The sequence below is a fragment of the Engystomops pustulosus genome, chromosome 5 (assembly GCF_040894005.1).
Source record: "Engystomops pustulosus chromosome 5, aEngPut4.maternal, whole genome shotgun sequence".
Classification (NCBI taxonomy): Eukaryota; Metazoa; Chordata; class Amphibia; order Anura; family Leptodactylidae; genus Engystomops; species Engystomops pustulosus.
The window spans coordinates 160,812,315-160,838,008 of record NC_092415.1 but is presented as its reverse complement, the minus strand read 5'-3'; the positions used below and the strand labels follow the sequence as shown (position 1 = coordinate 160,838,008).

The window sequence follows — 25,694 nt, the reverse complement described above, 5'->3', positions numbered from 1 at the left end:
CTAACACAGCCTTCGACACCTTGATTGTAGATTGCTCCTTTAAATATGTTGTTACTCTTTGCTTTACGAGGGAGCACATCTATGTGACGTGTACCTTCTCCCTGATTGTATTATTTAAATAAAATTGCATATCCTAATTAAAAAATGAGCAGTGATAATATAATCCCCTATGTAAGATGTGCCAGGTCCATTATTTACTTGGTCAAATTCAAAAGAATGCACTTTTACAACTTTTTTGGTGCTTCCCTTGATGTAAACAAAGTTTAGAAACAGAAAGAAGGCAAATGTTCATGTTTCATATGTTTATTTTTTTTACTTAACTCTACCTCTAAAACTTTTTATACATAACTATGTATTTATATATCACTTTTTAATCTGAGATTATGTCATCTCTGGAGTCCTAATCTCTGGAGTAAACATAGACGTGTTTGTAGAAACAGTGAAAGTGTCAAACATATCACTAGTTTACACGATGCCAGAAGGCTGCTGATAGCAGACCATAGTTCAGGTTCAGTCCTAAGTAAAGTTGCTAATACCACATCCAGGGAAGCTTTCAAAGCTTAAGTACACAATCAAACTACCTTTCTAATGTATGATTGTATTTCAATGTGTTCATAGCCTCCCCCTCCACACCACTCCCTCAATGTTTTATAAATCTGGCCTCTACATAAATTATTTTCTAGTGCTTTCGTGAAAGAGTATATAAACAGATTTTTTCCTGGCTTGTGCAATCCGTGTTGGATAAAATCCAAGTATTAGATTCATATCTAAAGGAAAAAAGGAGCCGGATGATCAAAACGTGCTATATTTATATATATAATTTATATAATTGACTCTAAATATAGTACAATAATCATTAGAAATAGTAATGAAACAAAGTAAAGTCTTAAAGTAGCTATTGAGGATGTACAAATGGATAATAAATACAAGCTGTGCTTTTTATGTAAAGTCCAGGTATTGTTGTGCTTTCCTTGCATGTTTTTTAATATATATAATAAAATTGGCAAATGAAATAAGTGTTTATTTTTAATTTTTTCTACGTTCAGATGATTTTTGTTTTGTATGTCATACCTGTTTTTGTGTCTAAAACCCATGTTAGATAGATAAGAGCCAGTACCTATATATTTTGCTTTACCGCACTGAATTATTGAAGTATTTATTTTACAACATAAAGCAAGAAGTAGAGAATAGAAACACATAGCTTTTTGTAGCTGGAATTTAAAGTAAACTTTAAGTACTAGAGCTTAGCTTTTAAGAGGTATATTACACTCAGCACAGTTATCTTCTACATTTTTTACTATGCTGCAAAGCAGAGATTTATATGTGTAGTTATTTCTTGTAGCGTCAAAATAATGGTTGGGTGTTTTGTGCTCAGTTATGTTAAGGCTGTGGCCATCATCGATCACGCCATTATTTTGAAAGGAGACTGCATCCTTTATGGTGCCATTTTGCTTTTTTTTCCCCTCATAACAATAGGTGGTTCTGGGATTTAAGAACTGTACTAGCGGGTAGAATTTATTTGAAGAGGGTTAGAAGACATAACATCTCTTTGAGCTGTTCTATAGCTTTTTATATTATTATTATCATCATCCTCTGTTTTTTTTTTTCTCCTCCTCGTGGTTCTCCATCCATACAACCCCCATTGAAAAAGACTTGCCCTGCCCACTCCATTGATTTTTACAATAGCTTAGATGACAGGGGAAAAATCCTCCTGAAATTTGACTTGCCAAGGACTATCTATGTATGTATATCTTTAACATGGTAGATTTGGCAAAACACATTTCAGTTTTGATAAATTATTGTCCTTATTAGGTTGTATAATAGTCTGTAAAATAATACTGCAGCTTGGTAAAATTTTTATTCATTACATCTTATGTTCATTTTTATTCATTGCATCATATTTGTATTTACGGTTTTATTCTAGTACAGTTATTTTACATTTTGTCCCAAAGACACCACCTAATCCTGAATGCAGATGTTATAGTGATTGCCTAACTCCAAATTATAAATAAAATGTAAAACATTTTTCAGTCCAGTTAAAAATCTTTATAAGATTTGTATGAACATTACTTTTTATTAAATTAGACTTTACACTGAACAAAAATATAGTTATGGTACTAGTGTCAGTCGACAAAGATGCACAAGTTTATATAAACGGAATGAAGTGTATACAGAAGGACTTGCAACAAAACAAAATGACAGCAGTTAGAAACAAAGGCCTTGTAAATTAAGATTTTAGTGCATTTTTTTCATATTTAGAGTGAGAAATAATAAAATTCTTGTCAATATGCTACTCAATATGCTCATATAAAGGTTTTACTATACTATAGTCTTTATTGACGGTTCTTCCTTTCTTCCTGCCTATCTACTTTTTTAGTACACACAGTATATTTGCAGAAGAAAGTTGCTTTTTTTATTTTTTTAGAAGAAGTTTTACTGTATAAATCAGTGAAGAAAAAAAATTACACCCCATGCAATATCATTTCTTTATTAAATATGTGTTATGCTTTATTACAACATGTGCACGGTGTCTGCAGCATAATAAATATAATGTTGCATGTTTTGTACATTGGAATTTATTCCACCACCCAGTTGGTGAATGTTGTACTCAGCCGAGACCTGGATTAGCCTTATTAAATCAGTAACTTCTTATGAGTTTGCCCTATACACAAACCCTTTCAGTAATTTTTTATACCTTGCACCCATTATGTTGTTATGGTCTTGCAATTTGGCAGTCGTAACAGATATCATTACCACTGGAGAGTTTTATATATGGCGTTCTACACTTAATACAGGGGCCTTCAAAAAATTAGTTGAGATATATTTTACATTTAACCAGATATAACTTTAACTTTATGAATCTGCATAGGCATTTATTGAGTGCATAAAGTCAATATCAAATAGTATAACATTTTAATTGTTCCATTATATAGTTGACAAAAGGGTTTACATTTGCTGCTCCAGGATTAGCTGTCTGTACTATGAAACATATTGCAATGTCATAGATTTTGAAGATTCACCTTAATCATTCAATTTTTTTTTTTTTTAACCAGCGATATCACAGTCTTTGGTTGCCAGGACCAAAGTGAAATTTCAGAACATTAATAATAATGTGTCCTCTGTAGGAAAGCCTTTGAACAAGCAGCACCGTTGCACAAGAGAGCTGAATTTTATAATAAAAGGTTAAGAGGAGTTTGTAAGGGTGCCAAGGAGGTTCCCCTTGTTACATGAGACGAGCTGTGAAATTATTAAAATGAGAAATATGTGCTCTTTTATTAAAAAGTCCAACAAGAACTGACCTCCAGGTGCTATGTCCTCTACAAGAAAGCCACACTTCCTAAATCTGCTTGTGCTGCATGTCCCATTTAACATCTCAGCTCCCCCCTTTTAAGGTTTCTTTGCTTGTACGTGGAGACAGTTCTTTATTACATTCACTTGTTAAATTAAACCATTAAAACTGCAAGCCGAATCACCTTTACTTTTTCATCAAAGTCCGCACATGTGAAAAGCCGCTTTTCTGGAGGCCATTTTGGGCTTCAAAAGACTAGAGCCTGGACTGCTATAAAGCTGGGGGCTATAATTAACTGAAATTGAAATGAATCCAAGAGAAAATTTTGTTCCTGATGTTTTAATCTAGGCTCATATTTCTGTGTGTTCCTAGAGAAATTCTTGAAGGCAAATATAATTATTTTATTATGTTTGTCGAAACGGAGTTCATTTAACAGTAAAGAGATCGTGTCCTGGTCTCATCTTTTCCAGAAATACGTGGTTGTGGGGGAAACTATCTTTTTATCACATCGCATAACATGGGGACATTCCCGATGTCATGATAGTCTAGATTGGTCAATAGGCACATGTGGTTATTCAAAATGTATATGTACTGCCAAACTAGCCAATAGTGATACTGATATAGTCACTGTCCATATTGTTATGTGAACCACACACTGCGACCAGCCTATGATTCATTCTAATGATGCCGCCATGTTTTTAGTTAAGAGGCTACCGGTATCCTGACAATACAAATATTACCTCGAGGGAAGTACCGTAAAAGCAGTGCATCCCTGAAAAAATACTAAGTTCTGTCATTTTTCTCCTTTAAGCTGATACCTTACTGAATCCATGCATTGGCATTTCTGGACCTTGCCCTCCTTATGCACAAGTGATAGCAGCGCAGGCAGTCTATTGCTCCTTGCTTCTTCATATCTTAAAACTGTATTAGCATCCTGTGGACCAAATGGTCCTGGAAAATTGCCTGCACTGTGTGGGACCACCCTGATCTCCGGGATTCTCCATATGGCAGTGTGTGATATGGCAAGGTTACATCGATGCTCAAGGTGGCCAAAATTTAGCCGTTGTAATCTAGGAATAATATTTATGTTTATGATTGTTTTGCAAACTCAAAAATGACCTAAAAGATAATGCATATTAGGCTAGAAGAAGTCAGAAGAAGTCATCTTCATATAACATTCTCTAAGCTACCTGTACTGAAGGTTAACTATTTTGGTTGTGTTTTTTGGTTCCTCTTATACTGTATTATCAGTTACTGTACTTGTAATGTTGTATGTTGGGAGCATCAGGTATTTTATTATTTTTATTTTAAATGCTAATTTAAATTACTTCTATTCTTCTTTATATATTATACACAAATTGAATTAATACAAATGTTGCTATTTTTTCTGCCTAATGGATTGGCAAACACAAGTCATTCAGTGTCTTCCAAAATGACAAGGTCTCAGTTTGGGTTGAGCTCATTGTGTGTTTGGCATGGTGCCACAAGCTTATTGGCATGCTATGATAGTACTTAACATCAAAATGTTAAATGATGTTAGTAACGATCAGACTTTTAACATCCACCAGAGTTTTATTGTCTTCAGGTAGTTTGTATGGTGTAATGCCGCCACTTAGAGTCAGTCTGTTCCTTCTCCTTATGACATACATTTATTATGTTGTGTATATGGTGGACCCGTATGTACTAATACAACGATAGATGAAGAACGTTTTATGAGCTGCCTACTACAAAAGTACAAGTATTGAGACTTGTAGAGTTTTCTACAAGTAATTCAGGAGCATGGGAGGCGGGTGCTATTAAGCTGGGGCATTTCTTTGAAGGGCATATAATACTAATTGATGTTATTGACTTTAAATTTCCCAGCCATTACTAGTAACCTGAAAGACGGACAGAATAAAGAGCAATAATCCATAGAGTTCTTGAAGTGCTTCATGTTTGTGTGCAGTGCTTAACATGATCAATATTAACTGCCCCATTGAAACTAACTGCTGTATCAAATAACAGTAAATCAAAGGAATGTGCTTACAGATTATTTATTGAAAGGTCTAATTGTTCGCTGGGGCCCCGCTTATCTTTGCAAACAATAGGAATGCCTGTATATCCACTCTAAACACTTCTCTATTTGGGTTTTGGCATGTTCTCTTTTGTATGCTGTCAACAAAGTGAAGCAAAACTTAATGTACCGCCATTCCTATGAGTATATTACATATGATAGATGTGATTCCTGTTACAGTTTCTGTTACATTCTTCATAGACAGAATGGTTGTGACCATTCCGAAAACTATAGTTAAGTTTAAGAAGATCTGATGCACAATACATCTCGTCTGTAATATGTTCACACTCACAGTAACGTAACCCCTTAATCACTGGAACAGACTAAAAAAGCCATGTAAGGGAAATTTTCATCAGATTTCAGTAGTGGTCACACATTCATCTTTTCACTCCAGTCAAAGTCCATGGGCCTAACTGAGATCTGGCAAACAAAGGCATATAGCCATAAGTCCAGCACAAAAAGGTGGAGAGGTAAAAGGATATTCTTTATTGTTCAAGGATTAAAAACCTCCATACAGGACATCACAGGCGGCGTCACAGACCGACGCGTTTCGACACAACAGTGTCTTTATCAAGGTCTAACTGAGATCTGAGTACAGTTCTTGGCTGTCTCCTTCTGTCCAAGGACATTGAATTAGGTGGCAGGATGGATATGTGGCCTGTACTCTATCCAAATGACTCCAAAATAAGGGTCTAAGACTCAAAGGGAGCATTAACACTTAAAGGACATCTACCACCAATGTCAAGAATTGTAAACCAAGCACACTGACATACTGGTGTGTGCCCCCTCTGGCAGGATCCGCTATACTTTAAGCTTTGTGCCCTTGTTTTAAGGAAAAAAAAGGGTTTAAAAAATATGCAAATGAGCCTAAGGGGCTCCAGGCTCCATTAACACATATGGAGCCCAGAGACCCTGAAGCTTATTTGCATAAATTTAAAAGCCTTGTTTTGTTAAAACAAGGGCATAAGAAGCTAAAAGAAGAGTATAAACTACTAGAGGGGGGGGCACATCATGATGTCAGTGTGCTTGGTTTCCAATCCTTGATCCTGGTGATGGATGTACTTGGTTGTACCAAGTTTGGATGTTATCCCCTATCCATGGGATAGAATGGAACTCTGGTCATGAGAAAGGTACCCTTATAATCTGTAGATAGGTGTTAGTGTTTGTTGTGGCCAAACACAACAAGCCAAGCTCCATAGGTTTGTTCTTAAGTTGAGTTTGTATGTAAGTCGAAACTGTACATTTTGTCATTGTATATCCAGACAAAATTTTTTTTTTGCCTCAGTGACAATTGGAGTCTCAGAATGTTTTGCTGTAATTGGACCAAGGATTATCAATAAAGCTTCATAACAGACACCTTACAGCTGATCATTGCAGTCTGGGACTATAGGAAAGCATCCAGAGACTTCACCAGAGGTCACAGTGGACAGAGGGATCCATCTAAAAAGGGAATGAAAGACAGCAATGGTGCTCACAGCTAAAGGTTCTGGTGCACAAACCTGGAGTAAGGAATATCGATGGAGGAGGCCACAGCACCCAAAGAGTAAATTTCCAAAATGAAGGCTTTATTCACATAACAGGCATAAAAAACCATGACCTTTCGATTCACAATGAATCTTTCTCAAGCGCGTCTGTAACTAGGGGTCGTCTGTAAGTCGGGTGTTCTTAAGTAGGGGACTGTCTGTATTTTGCCGGGGGCTTCTCATTGATGTCCATCTCCTGTCCAGAAAGGGTGTATTAATAAGGGCTGTCTAGGTAGCCCTTGTCTACATCTTATGTAAATTGTCAGGTGATGTCATGGGTTTCAGTCAACTTTACGGCAGGCAGCAGGTTTCGGTAATGGAGGAAAGGCATTATTTTAGACCAAGATCTACTCACTAATTCATTTAAATTTTTATTATCATTTAAGTATAGGTATCAAAAGACTAATTTTTAGCTAATATGGCTCAGGTGTATAGTAATTTGGTGTGGAGTACAAAGGGTTATTATAGTGTTATCGAACCATGCAATAGCTGCACTAATTGCCCATGTAAATGGACATTATTTTCAAGGCAGTCCATAGATCAATTAGTATCATACAGTGCAGCTGGCATGAAATTAATTGGCACGTGTAATATTTAGCGGCTTCATTCCCTACCTGGCAGTCTTACCCTGAATTCTTTGTAGTCAGCCATTCCTAGCCTGAATTGCCTTAAATCTTCATTTACTAAATCTACCTTTCCTCTTTCTGTCCGTCTATCTCATATATCATAAATCTACTTTTAATTTAGATAGATATGTACGTATATGTATAGAAAATATCTGAAACATCTCAGTCTGTAACATGGTGGATCAATTGTTTGGTCCACATGGAACATTCAGGACATCATAGCCTTCTAGATGTGCACACATGGAAAATGTAATCCAATCAGACAGAAGATATCCATTACAAGCTGGAACAAATTCCTGCAAAGAGATAATTCTGTTTCTACTCTGTGGTTCTATTGTTCTTAAGGTCCCTTCAGCAGAACCTAATAAAATCTTGAGCAACTTGCAAAGAAACTTCTCAACTCCCTATTTCCCTCATTAGGATTATGTTGTGATATATTTACAGCATTTTTCTTGGCAATTTCTCTGTGTTTGACCTAATATAAACATCCATTTGAGCCGGAGTAACGATAGATAAAATATATTGCAATAATGTATGCTAATGTTCTGCCACTAAATTGGTTTCTTTAAAGGTGTTTTCCAGGATAATGATATTGATTGACCTTTTTATAGGACAGGTCATAAATATAAGTGGGGGGTCTGAGACTTAGGACCCTTACCGATCAACTGACTCCAGTAGCCACCAAGTGCTTGAACGATATCTGAGATATGAAACGGAGGTCCAGCTCTCTCTCTCTGTAATAGGCCACTCTGATAACTGTATCAGGTGATAAATTGAAGCTGAGTTGCAGTTTCCAGCATTGGCTACTACTCAGAGAATGTAGCTGGACTTCCGACTGCCCTCTCTGTTTTAATTGTTACATATCCTCAGGATAGGTAACCATTATCATGGAAAAACTGGTACCAATCCAAATGATCATGTAAAAAAAAAACATTATCCATCTCTCCAGTATTCATAGGATAAAAGCACCCTTTTTGCTCCAGTCATGTCAAAACAAGGGTGCCCATCATGTACGCAAACACAAGTCTCTCCAGACCTACGTATTTTGACTTACAAACTTTATTCATGTTCCAAATGATCACAACCATATTTGGATTTTTGATTAGATTGCACTGATGATTACACCTATATATGTTCACTATATTATTAATCTGAAGCAATTCCGTAATCTGTCACTGTGAAGAACATCTCTAAGCTACTATAATGCACAGGCAACTGAAGACATACAGATTCCAAAGCTGGAGTTATTGGGGCACATTTACTTACCCGGTCCATTCGCGTTCCTGTGGCGGCTTCTCCGACGAGCGTTCGGGTCTTCCGGCGATTCATGAATGTCCTGCGCCCGATGTCCACCAGGTGTCGCTGCTGCGCCGAAGTCCACCGAGGTGCCCCGGAGTTCATCGTCTTCATCGTGGTGCATGTAAGTATGGCCGTGCATGTAAGTATGGCCATCTGTCGGGTTTTCTGACGGCCACGCCCCTGATTTCTGTTTGTATGCATGCCAGCGCCGATGCGCCAAAATCCCGGGGCGATTCAGGGAAAATCTGCGCAAATCGGAAATATTTGGGTAACATGTCGGGAAAACGCGAATCGGGCTCTTAGTAAATGACCCCCATTGTATCTGAGCTCACTTGTAGTGAGTCAAAGAGTCTATTTAGTGTGAAGCATCTAGGAGTGCGCTGTACTAGATCTCTGAACTAAGGACTCTGGGTGATGTTTTACCATATCCCAGCATTGATAAGTCGCTGGCCTAGTGCAGGAGAGTGAAAGTGGGAAGAGGCATAATGATGACATCCATGTCGCTTCAGCTGTCCACACATTATAGTTCAGGGTGGTTTTACATTGTGACAGATTTTCTTTATTTAGTTTTCCGTTATAGTTGGCTTTAGTCTTGTTTCTTATGTTAGAAGAATATACAGGTTATCAGCTGATTTTAGGCTGTGATACTTCTTGACCTTTTGTAGGAAGCATGGAGCTGCTGGAAGCATAGAGCTGCTGTCCAAGATGGCTTGCAACACATTTTTCAAGGGTTATAAACAGCTTTTAGCCAGTTGTATGACAGAAGGGGCAGTAGAAAAGGGAATGGAAATGAAACATGCACCAAAAACGATGTAAATGGAGCTAGAATTGTGTGCATTTCTTAAGCTAAACTTAGGCCTCATACACATGACTGCATGTATTTTGCAGTCCCATTTTTGCTGCCTTTTTCTGGCCACAAAAAGGGCCGTTGGTAACCCACATGCCACCATAAACTGGCCATATCCACAAAAAAATATATTGGGCTGACACCCACGTGATCTGGTCTCCTGGGCAACCCACCACAAAAATGGATCGTGTACGACCCCGCAGACGGCAGTGTGAATGAGCCCTAATAGAAGCTGCAATACAACGCTAATAAGGTTAATTCAATTTTGGCAGAAAACTTCTTATATTTCTTATTTCTTATATTTTCGTCTCATATTATGAGATAATAGAGTGAATATGACCAGCCGGTAGAAACAATATGATGCTTTTGGAGAAAGACTGCAACATGAGGCAGAATAATTGAAAACTAAGTCTTTGATGTCCAAAGAGAATTCGCTATGAAGTGCTGGCAAAAAAAAAAAAATCTGAATGTGATCAGACTTCTCCACCAGCCGTTCCAGCAAAATACATTTGTTTTAGAAAAATAAGAATCTCAAAATGGATTTGATTGTGTGATCTCATACACATAATTGATATCTGCAAGAAAATCTGTGTGGCACAGCGAGGAAAAGCTCAGTGTGAATTGGTTATTCTGTGAAGCCCTTGAGAAGGATCTGCTTGTTGATAAATTCCTTTTGTTCTTTGTGCTGTGCTCCTTAGAAGTGCAAATGTGCATCTTGTCATCCAGTTTGAATGGCAATAAAGTCCACATCGACTCCTTGAATATGTATAGAAAGATGTTTTTGCTTATAGATTCAGTGGCCACAAGCTGGCAAAACAGTTGGTAAGTCAGATCTATGCCAACCCATGGCAAAGTTACTATAATAAATGTATGGCAATCTTCCAGGCTATCAGCGGCGCCAATCACTCAGAATAGTTCCTTTTCATAAATTAATATCTTTATTCATAGGCTGAATAATACGCGTTTCGAGCCCCGACCGGGCTCTTCCTCAGTTACATACAGCAAAGTTACTATAATGATAGGATAATAATGTGGCTTCCTACTTAGTAATACAGATTAAGGCATTTTATACTAGCAAAAATTAAAGGGGTTCTCCAGCCCAAAAATATTGATGAGATATCCATTAAATAGGTCCTAAATATCAGCACCTCCACTAATAATCTAAACCAGCATGTTTGTGACTCATCTCAGGCCACTGAACCACAATTAAAGCAATCTGCTTCTTGTTGACTTCACTTTATGAGATGTTGCAAAATCGCTGATCTGTGTGGGTGCTGAGTGTTGGACTCACACCGATCTAATATTGAGGACTTATCCTGAGGATAAGAGCTAATTCCCACTGCAGAGGACAGGACTACAAATATCATATTGATATATGATGCAAGGAGTCCCGTGAAACAGCAGCGGCACTGTGGTCGGTCAATAAAACAGAACACTGCACGGTCACTGATTTACTGACCGACCACAGGTATTGTTGTGCAAGTCAGCAATAATTTTTACCTTAAGAATTCTAGCAATGTAACCAGTCATTCAGCTCCATGGCATTGACATTGTTCAGCCAGCCACTAGGAGGATGTAACTAAGCCTCTGAGCCATTGGTGTCCATTCATATGGTACTAAAGAACCTCCTTTTTATGTCTAATAGAAATGTTGTACTAGATCAATAAAGGTAACTGAAGCACTGAATGAATGCTACACTCACTCAGGTTCTTCATGATGATAAAAGATAAGCTTGAGGTGGTTCCCAAATATTTGCCATTCCTCTGCATGGAGGATACAAGTGAACTGATGGATATATAGTGCATATGTTATATCAGTCAGTAGTTATACATTTTTGCGTTATATTTAATTGCTGAAATCTTTTCTCCGGATCTGTCCAACCTAGGACTTCAACGTGAATGACTAGCCTGGTCTCCAGATGTGTGGTCGGCCACCGATTTTATGTGGGATCATTTGTTTAAATTGAATTCAGTTTGTTTGTGTTGTACTGATGGTATGTTACTCCTCAGCACTTATGTTACTATGTGTAACATTTGTATGTGTAACATTTATCTGCCAGATCTTGGACAGTTAGTGGTTTTGCATCTTATTAGTCTGTGTTAATATTTGTATTTAAGACTCCACTACTATCCATACATCTATATTTTTATGTATCCATCTATCTATTTATCTATTCCATAAATACTTCAGCTGCACCAATTTATATGTGGGTGCACAACATAGGATTGATCAGTCCTTTGAATAATATGAAAGAAGAAAAAAAGGTGGCACTCCAAAGAAAAAAAGACTTTTCTAAAAAATGGAAAGTCCACAGCAGCACAATGTCCAAAGTTCCCCTACAAGGGAGGTGCAGAGGCCTCAGGGTTCAGGATGGGAACTCATGTATGCATAAAATCCAAAAAGTGAAGCAGCACTTTAAGTCCAAGCAGGTAAAAGCCAAGAAGGGTTTATTCCAAAACTGGCGACGTTTGGGTGTGTTACCACCTTTCTCATTCTTTACTTTTACCTGCTTGAATTTGGAGTGCTGCTTCATTTTTTGGATTTTATCTATCTATTTATATCTATATATCTTTCCATCTATTCCATATATTTATAATCTAATATCTGTCTGTCTACCTATATATCTTTTTATACATATCTATATCAAAAAAATCTTCTATGGGCCTGGCTCAACGGGGCCATTAACAATTAGTCCTTGCAAAAGTAACATTGCCCACAGAATCCAAAAAATCTTTCATTCACTCATTGTACTTGAGCAACTTTTCATTGGAAAATGACCGTACAGTCTCTTATTTATGTAAATGGGCGAATACAACTTTTCTTAAGTTTCCTAGTCAATATATCTATTTGTCTACCGTTTCAGTTTTAGTGTTTAATTTTAGATTTATGGTATGATGAGTATTGTTATTCCATAATGTACTTATGTTTGCTTGACATGTAGATATGAATTCATTTTTCTATGTCTGCTCATGACTGAGCTCCATAGCTTGCATAGATGTGTTCTTTATGTTTGTGTGTCTTTTGCAGTGTATTGTGCAAATTACTACATATTTTCTGGCACGGTCTGTGCGTTATGCCTGCTGTCTCTGACCTTACCTTGCCTTTCCTGATGAGATTTCCATACATAACCGAAGGAACACAAAATCAAAGTGTTCACCTCAAATATTTTCACTCCCTCTGTGACTTTTGTAGGATCTGCACCTGTTCCATGTATTTAGTGAGAATAGCAGGGATTCATGACCCAGCAACAGTTCCCAGTCAGCATCTCCTGTGACCCGGTCATGTACCCTCCTCCAGGGGTCATGGCTATGTTACTACTAAGTCAAGGCTGGCATCGCTCCATGTAACACCTTTCCTCCAAATCATGCACAGTGCTCACTGACCAAAACATGACTTCATCTTTCCCTACAGCTAGGTACATTGTCAGACTTGCCGAAGCGGCCAAAAGTTCTGTTTTATTTTACTCTAGAGCTTTATAAACCCTTCTAATATGACATATAAAGGAACATTCTAAGAATAGCAGATTTTCTTAAGAACATAACTTTCCTCTAGAAAGACGCTAGACAGGAAAGAATGTTGTTTTGTGATGGGCTTTTAATGTATATATATACTTTAGTTGGCGTCGTATAAATAACTCACAGCACTGCACAGATTTAGGCAGCGGAGAATCTGCTTCTAATTACTTGTACTCTAGTTGAACTTTGGCGTTTCCTTTGACTTTCTGCCTAATGCCTGTGAGCTGCGGGCCATGCACTCCACAAGTGTATGCACACACACTAAAAGAATAGAAAGTACACACCGGCTTCTTTTGGTGCCAACAAAAATGAGGGCTAAGAGAATGTATTGACCAAAGGCAACTCTGCTATTCACCCTAATTAGCTCAAATTGCTCCTTCCCACCAGGGACTCTGAGCTCATTGCTGGTAATCCCCCGGAGGCGATGCAGGAAATGCCTTTTGCTTTACAAGTCCTTTAGCTTTAAGGCTCAGCTGTCCAGACTATATATTAAAATACAGTAAATGTTTCATCTTACATGGACGCTGAAAAATGGAATGCCTCCATATCCCAGACGGCTGTGGTGCGCTGAAAGTGTGCCGCACCTTATTAACCCTCTCAGAGCAGCCTGTGTGGTGCTAGCCAGCAGAGCTTCTCCTCTATTTAACCTCGCAAGAAAAATTCCAGACATGTTGGGAACTGTCAAGAGGGCTATTGTTCAGAGATATCATAAGGATTTTGTGGATTGTTTGAGAATTAGAAATGAAAAATGTTATACATACACACACACACACACACATATATATATATATATATATATATATATATATATATATATATATATATATATATATATAAAATTAAGAATAAAAAATAAAATAGCTGAGATTTTTGGAGGATTCCGAATATGGGCATAGTTTCACAATCCTATTTACCAATTGAGTTGAACTACATGCATATAAAAATTTTATGGATGGCACACTGACACATTAGTTTGAAAGTGTGTGAGAAAGTGTACCTCACAGATCCATGTAGAGGTTGTAGAAAAGTCAGGTCCTGTTTGCCCATATTTGCTGCTTGGGCCTTACCATAAAAGTCTTTGGAAACGTAGAAAATACGGATGCTACGGGTGCATCCATGAATCATTCATATGTACGGATCAGTTATTGGGTAGCACAATCATGTGACTTTAAAAGGTAGGTACATCATCTGCCAGCCTTTTTTTATCCACAAATATGGATGATGTATGGAGGACACACAGATATTTGAGAAAATATGGCTCACTGATGACTTCCAAACAATAAAAAAGAATCATTGATCAGTTGTTTATGGCGAAAACCGCAAAAGATCAATTATGCAGCAAATCAGGCCACAGCAGAATCTAACCAAGAACTAGCCCACTTTGGATGGTAACATTATAGTTTAGATTGCATTAATTGCTAAACATTGCATGCTGTTTTTATTCATCAAAAGTAGTGCAAACTGCACTAGGTGCAGCATTCCTGTGAAGTGTGCAGAGTGCACCAAATTACTGTATATACTCATGTAAAAGCCGAGTTATTTAAGCATATTTTCATATAAAAATGTGAATGAGTCCTTAGAAAGGAATTTGTTGATACACATAACACAGGGATAGAGATTGGACACTCTTTTCACACCAAGTTTGGAATGCATGTTGTGTATATGTGATAATGCCCTTCCTTCAGCACATACAATGTGCATTCAGAAAATACCCAGAGGCCTTGGTATGTGTGTAGTCTATGCCAGCAGATAAAAGAGGAGGACAAGCCACATACTGGCACACATTCTCCTGTCTGTCTCTGATAGACAGTAATGAAAAGTGACTGTACCTGGAATGTAGACCAGACATCTCTTTTGTTGGTATTGTTGAAACCTCAGCAGTCAGTGGCTACTACCGTCGGAGAAGTGTACTGAGATGACTGCACGTGTCCTATCAATCCCACAGGTGCATGTGTGTCTAGAGATTGTACTTTTTTTTAGAAGAGTAATAAGAATCCTCTCACCATTTTTGAGGAGTATGACATTTAGTAATGCAAATAAATAACTCCTATGTATATAGAGTGTTAATAGACGTCTATTTATACAAGAAAATCATTACAGCACCTGTTTTCTGTGCTTAAATAGCCAATCGAGACAATTTTAGTAATGTTACATCAAATAAAGGGGCACATACTTTTTTTCGTCTCCTCAGAAATTTTAATATACAGAGAGGACTATGGCTGGTGCCAGCCCCAGATCAGACTAGAGCTGACACACCAGACTATTTTTTTACATAATAATATTGCCTGTTCAAGCGTCATAGACACTTGTACGGGCGTTAACGCTACCTCTGCATGTAACTTGCACATAAAATGCAGGCAGTCAGTGATTTCCAGTAGAGCATAAATATAATGTGAAGGGAGATACAGGGAGCAGCTACAACATAGTGACATAAATTATAATTCACAATAAAACTGTATTCATATAACACTATTATATTAGGCAACACTGTACAAATCATGGGGGACATATGCAATACAGCATCTACAATATATGGCATTTGTGTAAGTTGCTGTGATAATGATTTACAATGACAGAGGCCATAATGGAAACCCGATAGATAATAGTTTTGTCATATCAAATGAACCTAACCTGATACTGTATAAAATGGTTCAACAAGAGTCATTCCAATAATGGGAGTCATTTACTAAGGGCCCGATTCGCATTTTCCTGAAGTGTTACGCGAATATTTCCGATTTGCGCCGATTTCCCCTGAATTGCCCCGGGATTTTGGCGCACACGATCGGATTGTGGCGCATCGGCGCTGGCATGCACGCGACGGAAATCGGGGACGTGGCCGAACGAAAACCCGACGGATTTGGAAAAAACACCACATTTTTTTTAAAAAAAGTGTCGCGGAGCTTGCACTTACCTTCACTAGGAATATGTTGGTGAACTTGAGTGCGTTCCGATGCTCTTCAGCGCAGCAGCGCCACCTCGTGGACGTCGGAGGAACTGCCTTAATGAATCCCGGCCGGACCCGAATCCACGGCAGAGAACGCGCCGCTGGATCGCGAATGGCCTGGGTAAGTAAATCTGCCCCAATGTGTCCAGACAGTTTGGAAAAAAATTAAATGCAAATTTCTTGAGACTTTATATGAATGTAACTGATTTTTACTCCAAGTTAATTTGACAAGTGTGAATGTAATCTTACAGATTAGGGAAGTAATACCACCTCTGCTGGTGTTTGGAGACATACGGCCATTGATGCTCCACTGGGGATTCTGGGAAATCAAATATGCAAATACATTTTCCAGGATGGGATAGGGACCGTTTTGCCTCTTTACTTATCTAGAGTCTTGCTGGATGGTAAGGGGGCTGCCTTACAAGGAAGCCAAAGAGGCAAAATAATCCGTATTCCATCCTGGAAATATATTTACATTTTTATTTTGCATACAACCTTACAGTCAGCTTTAACTCCTGTCTTTCTTCAAAGTCTCAAGTTTTATGAAGATGCCATCACATATGATATGATTTCTTGTGTGGGGAAAACACCCCTTGTCACCCCTATGTGAATACTTGTATCTGTGTCCATCCAGACAGATTCTAGAATAGAAGTTCTGGGCGATTGCCAGGGTAGGGAATCTTTTAAGTATTTTGACCTCTTCCCCTAAGTTCAACCAGAGGTTAAAGGATTGTGACAAATGTGGGAAGTTCAACTTGCCACAGATTTCCACAATACAAATCAGGTAGCGCTTTTAATGCACTTCTAGTTTTTTTTTTTGTTGTTGTTTTTAACCAGGATCTGGGAAAGGTTTCACTTGGCAGTATTCTGGTTAGTACTTTCATTCAGAACTTGGAGACCAAAATAGAAATAGATTCTAAACCCAGAAAATGTTTAGAATTGAAAGTTTTTCAATTATATTTTTTCTCTATACATTCCAGATATTGATTAAAAATTGTTATCATTTGCTGGTGAATGGTGCATCAGATTATGATTTAAACCTACCAGATTTAGCAGGAGGCTTGTGTCTCCTGTTATATCTGAGGGATATTGTGCTGCCAGGAAAGTTCTACACCAGATATGGCCTGATAACCACAAAGCAAGTTAGGCCCTTTGCGCAGGATAGTAAGGTAAGGGTCTCAGTCCGATGTACCCCCATGGCACCCATCAAAGCACCACGAGATAGCCAGAGCGCATGCACAGGCTGCCCATTCATCTCTATGGAGCGGACGGAGATTGGCGAGCATCGTATCCACCGATCAGCAGTATCTTGTGGAGAGAGGGAATTTTAGAGAGAACACTTTATAGCCTACGTGAGGACTCTGGTAACTTAATGGGGTAAAATTTGTTTACCGGCTCCCTTTAAAGAAATTTATTATGTTGAAAGTGATAGCCAAGTCCTTCAAACCATGTACTGTCTTTCCTGTCAATCTCATTGCAACACGCCTAAGAAGCAGTTTTGTTTACCCTCACCATACACAACACTTCTGGCAGTGGATCATCCTCAACACATAACTTTCTGCGCTTGTGTACATTGACACCAATTGAGGACCACTGAGGTCCTGGATATGAAGTTGAGCGGTCGCAAAATGTTTTATGCAGTTAGGATGTTCTATCTATATTTCTACATTTTCTTCTGGTTGCTACCCATACTCTGGCACCTGCTGATCAGTTAGTTTAGACTCTGATCCTCGATGGGGCCATTGTACTGCTCTATTAAATATATATGTGCCATATAAAGGAAATAAATCATTTGCTGGTAGAGCTGTGCCACCATATGACTGCTTCTTGATGATGAATCAATGGATGTCTTTATGCTCACATGGTACTGTTGTTGCTAAGAGAAAAAAATATATAAATGTTTACTCGCCCCATGTAGATTGTAAATATTGTATTACAAGTCTATGACCAGCATGAAAACATTTGACCTAAAGCCAGGTTCTTTTATGTGGTCACAAAATTCCTTTGGGATATACTTATCTGTTATCAAGGAAAAGGAATTCCATGTGTTATATAAGTCATGCTGACTATGGCAAAAAGTCTTTATAATCCCAGTTGGAAGTTCTTCCCCATAACCAGTAGTAGTGTAAGTGTACAATGGGTTAAAGGGACCTCTCACTGTGCATCTCTTTTTTTAGTAAATGCTTAGATTCCCTATACTACAACCAATTTTGGGATCTTTTGTTATAACTTTTAATTGTGCTGTTCCTTAATGAGTTTAAGATCTAGCAGATTTTCTAAAGAGTTAAGCTGGGATCATTCCAGTTTTAATTTTGTTGCAAATTTTTTATCCCCATCCCCTAAAAAAAAGAAACTCAATGTAGAGTGCAAATGAACATTACATAACATTTACTTTTGATATTATAGGTTTTTCCTTTTTTTTGTTTTATTAGATCCCGGGTTTTTATAAATTCTAGTGTTAAGGCATATTTAAAAAAACTGAAGTAATGACAGATAGGAAAAATATATTTATAGACATTTAAATATACAGAACATTACCATCACCATCCATCTGTTATACATAGCGGGTCATTTATCTTTAGTGTGGGGCCTTTTTGGGTTTAAGACTTGTTTGATTTATCTTAGAGGATGATAAATCTGGTATCTGAGTCTGTTTTTTTTAGCAACTCTTCTCATCTTTTTCCCACTCCTGCAGGGATGAGGAGTTTGTTCACAAATTCCCAACTTTTTTGGGCCATTGTGCAAAAACATATGTTAATTTTCTTCTTAACATCAAAATCTGGATTCTAAAGTAAATGGAGGCTGATGTGACATCATGTGGTCAAATACATGCATGAGGTACAGTTTGCTATTATTAAGAGGCCAAAGTACCTGAGATGATGTTACTCTGGTCACATGACATGAACTGTGACCAGTAAGGAGACATAAGCCATGGGGAGGATTAGATGGGAGGGACCAGATGAGCAGGACACGCCCCCCTCTGATGCCAGGTAATATAAGATAAAAGGTTATTTACGTGGATGTAAGCGAAACTATTTTTAGCTAAAAGAAGGGTGTCAGTCAGTAAATAGAGTTCTATAGGAACCTGTTACTGGCTGTATATGTGCAAATGTGACAGGATCCCTGAAACTCATTTTTAACTTAAAGGGGTATTCCAGGAATCAGCATAATTCATATACTAATGGGTACTTAAAATATAAGCTAATATGTAATTAGTTGTTATTTAAAATTTTGCTCTCCTTAGCAGAAAAATGCTGCTGACATACAATGTAATGAAGAATTAAAATGCTACTGGCCCTTTATTCAGTCCGTTAATTTCCTACGCGCGGTCCGTTTCAAAGCAGACACAGGACAGAAGATGGCCGCTGGTCACATGTCCACGACACATGTCCTGCACCTGCCTGGGCAGATCATGTGATCATTACTTTGTTTGGCTGTAGTTGGTTGGTTGCAGTGCATCCAGTATGGCCAGTGTTATGGTGATGTGTGGTGATGGCAGTTACACATCATTACTATGGCAATAGAGCAAGTAAACCTGTTAGATCATCACTGGGGGCAGAGCATAAGAGGTAGAAGTTACTGAGAACTAAAGATCATGGAACTTGTAATTTCCAGTGGCAGCCATCTTTGTCATAACTCTGCCTACTTTAGAGAGGCCATAACATTTTGTGAATCATAAAATCAAACTATTTAAGCTCCATTTTGTGACTAATGACATTGAGTTTTGTTGCATTCATCTATTTATAGCATCATGGGATTCTGTATCAGACGTTCATATTCCCAGAATACCCCTTTAAGAAATAATGCAACAACCTGCTTAATTTTTTTGTTTCTGTGAAAATAACGAAAGGTCTAAAAAGCATATAAACTAACAACAACAAAATCAATTAAAAAGGTTTCCTTCTAATGGAAGAAACCCAGAATGCTTAGTGGTGAGGAAAACTGGCCCTTACACAAGTCTTATTGAATGGTCTTATGTTATTATGTGTTCCTGAATACTTCCTAGAATAATTAGATGTGTTTTTGCTTTATGGTTTTTTATCTATTTTGCAGAAGATAAGATCTATATTCCCTGTTTTTCCGTTTTGGTTGTCCTGAGAATTCACTTGTTTTGATTCTAGTTGCGCATGCTCTTATTCCATAGTGAAATGTAGAAAACTCCTACACGAAAGAAGAAGTATTTTAATTATATTCCATAAGGACCATGTTTTCAGAGTAGAATCATGTCTAAGCTGCAATGAATTGAGCTATTTCTATTGAATGTCACGTTGCAGTGGTCCCCTGGGTAGCATTATGAAGCTGTTCCTTTGGACTGGAAGTGAGAAGGAATATGTTGAACTTGTGTAAATGGTGGAGAGAAATACTGATTTTAAACCAAAATAGTTTATTTTTAGAGAAACCAAAAATGTGGATCTTTGGATTACACATAGGGTCAGAACAGAACTTCTGCAAGAGTACTAAGACTTGTCATAAGTACAGTACACCACATGACCTGATTTGCACTACAGGCGGTCCCCTACTTAAGAACACTCGACTTACATACGACCCATAGTTACAAACGGACCTCTGGATATTGGTAATTTACTGTACTTTAGTCCTAGGCTACAATAAACAGCTGTAACAGTTATCACAGGTGTCTGTAATGAAGCTTTAGTGTTAATATTGATTCTAATGACAACCCAACATTTTTAAAATCCAATTTTTGCAGAGACCAAAAAAGTTCTGGCTGTGATTACAAGCTTAGTAAAACTTGGTCGATCACTATTTTCAATAAGAGGAATTTTAAATTTGGGCTGGAATACATGTCATAATGCGAGAAATAAAAAAATATATAAATATTTATGTTTATACTTTATATAATGTAAAAAAGCTTAATTGCTGTTCATATATTTTAGCTTGATAAAATGGAGTAATACGCCTGCATTTACTAATATGTTTCAGTACCACGGCCTCCCAGAAGTTCCACTAAAGTACCCGTCCTCCAGAATATCAAGTGATTCCAACACAGAACAGGAGATTACTCTAGTGATATGCTTAAAGGATAACTAAACAATGTAATAAATAAATAGAGCAGGGGGTTATAGTAAACATTGTAATATACTTTATTAAATAAAGAAGCAACTCTGTTCCTTTTTTGTTGTACTTTCTCCTGTAGTGAGCAGTGTGTTTCACGGTCTTCTGACTTCCATCCACTTCAGACCGACGCATAAGACTAATAATGAACTCTCTCTCTCTAATAATTTCTATAATCTCTTCAAAAGTTTGGTTACCTTTTAAAGGAGTCTTTTAGTGTGGCTTGATGCAATGGGGCACATTTACTTACCCTTCCTGTCGTGATCCCCGAGGTGCATTGTCCGACGAGGATTTGGAGCTGCCATGATTCACTAAGGTTGTTCATCCAATTTTCTGCATGTGTTGCTTTCCCGCTCAGGTCCACCGGAGTTCACGTTCTTCTTCCCGGTATATGTGAGTGCATGTCTTGCGACACAATTTGAATTTTAAATTCTGCGTTTTGTCCGAATCGGTTGAGTTGTCCAACTTCTACAAACACCCCCCCCCCCCCCCTCCCATTTGTGTCGCATGAAAGCCAGGGCGATTGCTCCAAAATCCCATCGCATGCGCCAAAAACCCCTGTGCAATTCGGCGCAAACCGGAAAAATTTGGGATACCCAACGGAAATGCGTTCAGCGGACCATTAGTAAATGTGACCCAATATCTTTAACTTCTCTAGGGGTTGGATCCAGCTACTTCTGTTTTGATCGCCTACAGCGCCCACCATCCCACAGGCCACAGAAGCCTGGGAGACGGAGAATCTATTTGTGACAAATGTATTACAATGGTGTCATCATGCCCTCCTGTGCCAGATCAGGGGCAGATTAGACGCTATCACACACCCTCATCCAAAAACAGAAAATAAAAAAAAATAATCCCATCCCTAGCCATGACCTTTCTTTTATCATGGCTTTCCATATAATATGTACTTTTAAAGGTATTAAAACCACTTTGGCCAGACATCCAGTTGAACATATTAAAAAAGTATCATTGTCATTCTATATCTTGGCTAAGTTCAAATTTATCCACATCTGTTTCTCAGTTACATATAACTATTTATGCTGTTACCCATTTGACTTGCTCATACGTCAAATATACAGAGATATCATGATGTTCCTGATATATGACCGCTGCCAGGACTAGGAAAATAGTAATATTTACTAGATATCCATGAATATAGAATGACTATGTTTATGTAACACGTTTATTGGTGACATGATGTTCCAGTAAGCGGAAGCCCTCGGTAAGCGGCAGAGTAAATAAGCAGTGTGTATAGCAGGAGCATTGCTTCCTTTCAGTCCGGACTGGATGAGCGTCATGGCGAGCTGCTTCCTTTTCACTGTAACCTTCCTGATTACTTGCTACAATTGTAAATTGCAGAGCTGTCAAGTGTGAAAACAACACTAAAGACTATAAAGCAGCTCCACAGTCCTTAAAGCCGAACACCCACTGTCTAACTACACTGAGATTCTCTGAATACAGAGATTATACAAGCCGTCCAAGCAGATTTGGTGCAGCCAGTACATTTACACTTGTCCTCCCGTTCAGAAACTTGTGTAACAGTTTTAAATAAAATAAATTCACTTATAAAGTTTGTATTTTTTTATGTTTTACAGCCATTGAAACACAGAGTACTAGTTCCGAGGAGCTGGTGCCGAGTCCCCCATCCCCACCTCCTCCTCCTCGAGTTTACAAACCCTGTTTTGTGTGTCAGGACAAGTCATCAGGATATCACTATGGAGTCAGTGCATGTGAGGGCTGCAAGGTAAGTGTCCATGTGATGTAACTGTATGATCTTTACAATATTTTCCTATTGTAGAGTTAACTTGGATTATGCAATTGTTGTATACAGTCAGTCCCCGGGTTACGTACAAGATAGGTTCTGCAGATTTGTTCTTAAGTTGAGTTTGTATGTAAGTCAGGACTGTATACTTTATAATTGTAACCCAGTCAATTTTCTTTTGGTCTCTATGACAATTAGATTTTAAAAATGTTGGATTAACAATAAATCTTAATTGCAGACACCTTCCTTACCTGTTATAGCTGTTTATTGTAGCCTTTATATTTGCAAGATGTAACCCATGTATGTATCTGATCACATGAAATCATAGTAACCCCCCCCCCCATCCTCCATGGAGACACAGAGCTGTCAGTCAAAATAATGGGGGGTGGTTTCCTGGCAGCCTGGGAGAGGAGAAGAGTCAGACTCAGGAGATAAGAGTCAAGGAGGCTAATTTGCATATCATGAAATGGTGTAATTAAGGTTTAGTGCCTCACTGGCAGCTAATTTTTGGTTATTTAGGAAGAACTTTACCAGCAGACATTGTTGGTTTAGGGGGTACAATTCTGGTGACAGATCTCGTCTTTAAGAGTTAAGTCATTAACTCTTAGTATGTAAACTCTGATAATATTATCATGTCTGCAGTTGTTGATGGACAAATATTTTGTCATTATGTCTGCTGCTCTTTACTGAATTACTCTGGATATAAGTTTACAAAGTGGGTAGCTTTTTTGATGTTTTTGGTTAGAAAAAAATCTGACTCCTTTTGTTCCTTATGAGTGTTTGTTCTTGTAATGCAGTATTTTATTTGTATATGTTCCCTATGATTTGTAAAGCCCTATGGAATATGATGGTGCTATCTAAGTAAAGATTATTATTACTAAAAGTGGAGGTTATATGGAAGTGAAGAAATCGAGCAAATGTAATGTATATGTAAGGTAACTTTGCTAAGATGAAACTTGTTTTCCAGATAAAGACAAAACAAAACCTTCTTGACAATTGTAGCCAGTATTATCAGATTCGTGACAAATATTTTCCTACAAGTCAGGTTGATGTCACTACTCTTAATCATATACCTATTGGGTATTGAGATTAACCACGGTAAAGAAATATATCAGAGGTAGCAATGGTTTCTGTCCATCTGCAGATACCCCCATCAGCCTAATGTACAGTTTTCAGAATAAACAGTACAGTAAGTGAAATGCTTACAATATTACATTTAATATGATAACTATTAATTCTCTTCTCGACTAACCCAAATTTCCATCTCCATCATGATAGACCAGGGACACTTACTCATAAATCCAGGCACTGTGGTAACCTTATATCTGTTATCCATGGCTTCCAGCCTTCTAAAACAACTATTAAATGTATGGTAATGAGCCAGAAAGGTTTAGGGAGTTGTTACCAGAGCCTCTCCGTGCTGCAACTTTACAGGCTGTTGCACTGTAAAAGAGCACTTCCCCCGTTCCATTTTGTAAGATGACAGCAAACATAGAAAGGGGGGAGCAAAGCTGAGCAAACAGGGGGGAGGTTGAGACATTGTAACAGCCTGTAAAGCAGCAGCACCAAGGGACTCTGGTAACACCCCCCCCCCCCCCAAGCCCTTTTGGCTCATTAACATGATTTAAAAGTAGATTTTAGCGGGAAGGAGGCCATGGATATCAAATATAAGAAGATTACCACATACTCTGGTTAAGTGGCAATGGTTTACCGTGCTGGTACCTAACTCCCCATATTTACTAAAACCAGACATATGAGAAGAGGAGACTAATAACGGGAGAAGCGGAGACTGGTCTTCCTAAAAAGTCTCTGCATCTATTTCACATAAAACATGATTTGCTTAAATTGTGCTAACGGCTCATAAAAGTATCCTTTTTAAAATGATCAAATACATAATACAGAATAAAAATATGAATTGTACGTACTGTCCTGCAATGTGATACTAGGGTACATGATACAGATCCACATTCTGTGGTAGTCTATGCTTAGAGACATCCTGCGTTACAGAAGGCTCCAACTCAAACACAGATCCCCTTCGCACTGGAAGATCCTGTGCACAAAATGAACAGTGGCCATTAATGCAGAGAAGTTGTTGTAGAGCTCCACAGGCTTTCTTTCTGACACTTTGCGTCCTTTATAGCTCGGTCTGCAGAATGGGACCGAGAGCCATCTAGTGCTGCCCACACAAAGGAGACATTGTTCTGGGTGAAGAGAAACTGGTGCTTTGGCAAATGCTGCTGTCTGTTAGAGCCTTGTCTCTTGTTCTTGCTATTGAAAAGGCGACATTCCTTCGCTGGCTGTGTGCTCAGCTTTGCATGTTCTGTTGCCTTATAACTCAGGACAAAAGTTAAAATTTTTTTTTTAAAAATACACCAAAAAACACAAGTCGTTATAAAATATTAGTAGATTAGTATCGTGGTACCATGGCTTCCATGTATAGCAGAATTGGGGAAGCAATGTTGGATGTTTTGTAACAGGTCCTGACAAAACCTGTTGGGCCCCATTGATTTATTATGCTGTTTTTCTGGCTTCCATCATTGTTCCTGTATAATTGTGTGCAAAAATATAGTGCTGCAAATGGTGAACAAAGCCTTATCCTTTTTCTAATCTACATGATCTACATAAATAATCTTAAAGATTAGCAGCCAAGTTATGGCATGTTAATAGTATCGGTTACTATTACTGTGTGTGGCTGCTTTGTGTGGAATAGGCAGTCATGACTCCTTTTCATCACATACAGTACAACAGGCCCTGTGATTTAGA

General features: G+C 38.1%; 1 protein-coding gene across 6 annotated transcripts in view; it reads left to right on the top strand.

Moving 5' to 3' along the window:
• Window positions 1–25,694, top strand: part of RARB (retinoic acid receptor beta) — a 474,419-nt gene that overhangs the window by 356,918 nt on the left and 91,807 nt on the right. For 5 of the 6 annotated variants that reach the window (XM_072153615.1, XM_072153613.1, XM_072153614.1 and 2 more), the window contains one exon: window positions 22,765–22,913. In XM_072153615.1, coding sequence (XP_072009716.1) covers window positions 22,765–22,913 — 149 coding nt within the window. Of the gene's footprint in view, window positions 1–19,568; window positions 19,666–22,764; window positions 22,914–25,694 lie in introns of those variants that run through there. The other variant, XM_072153618.1, reaches the window with a different exon arrangement.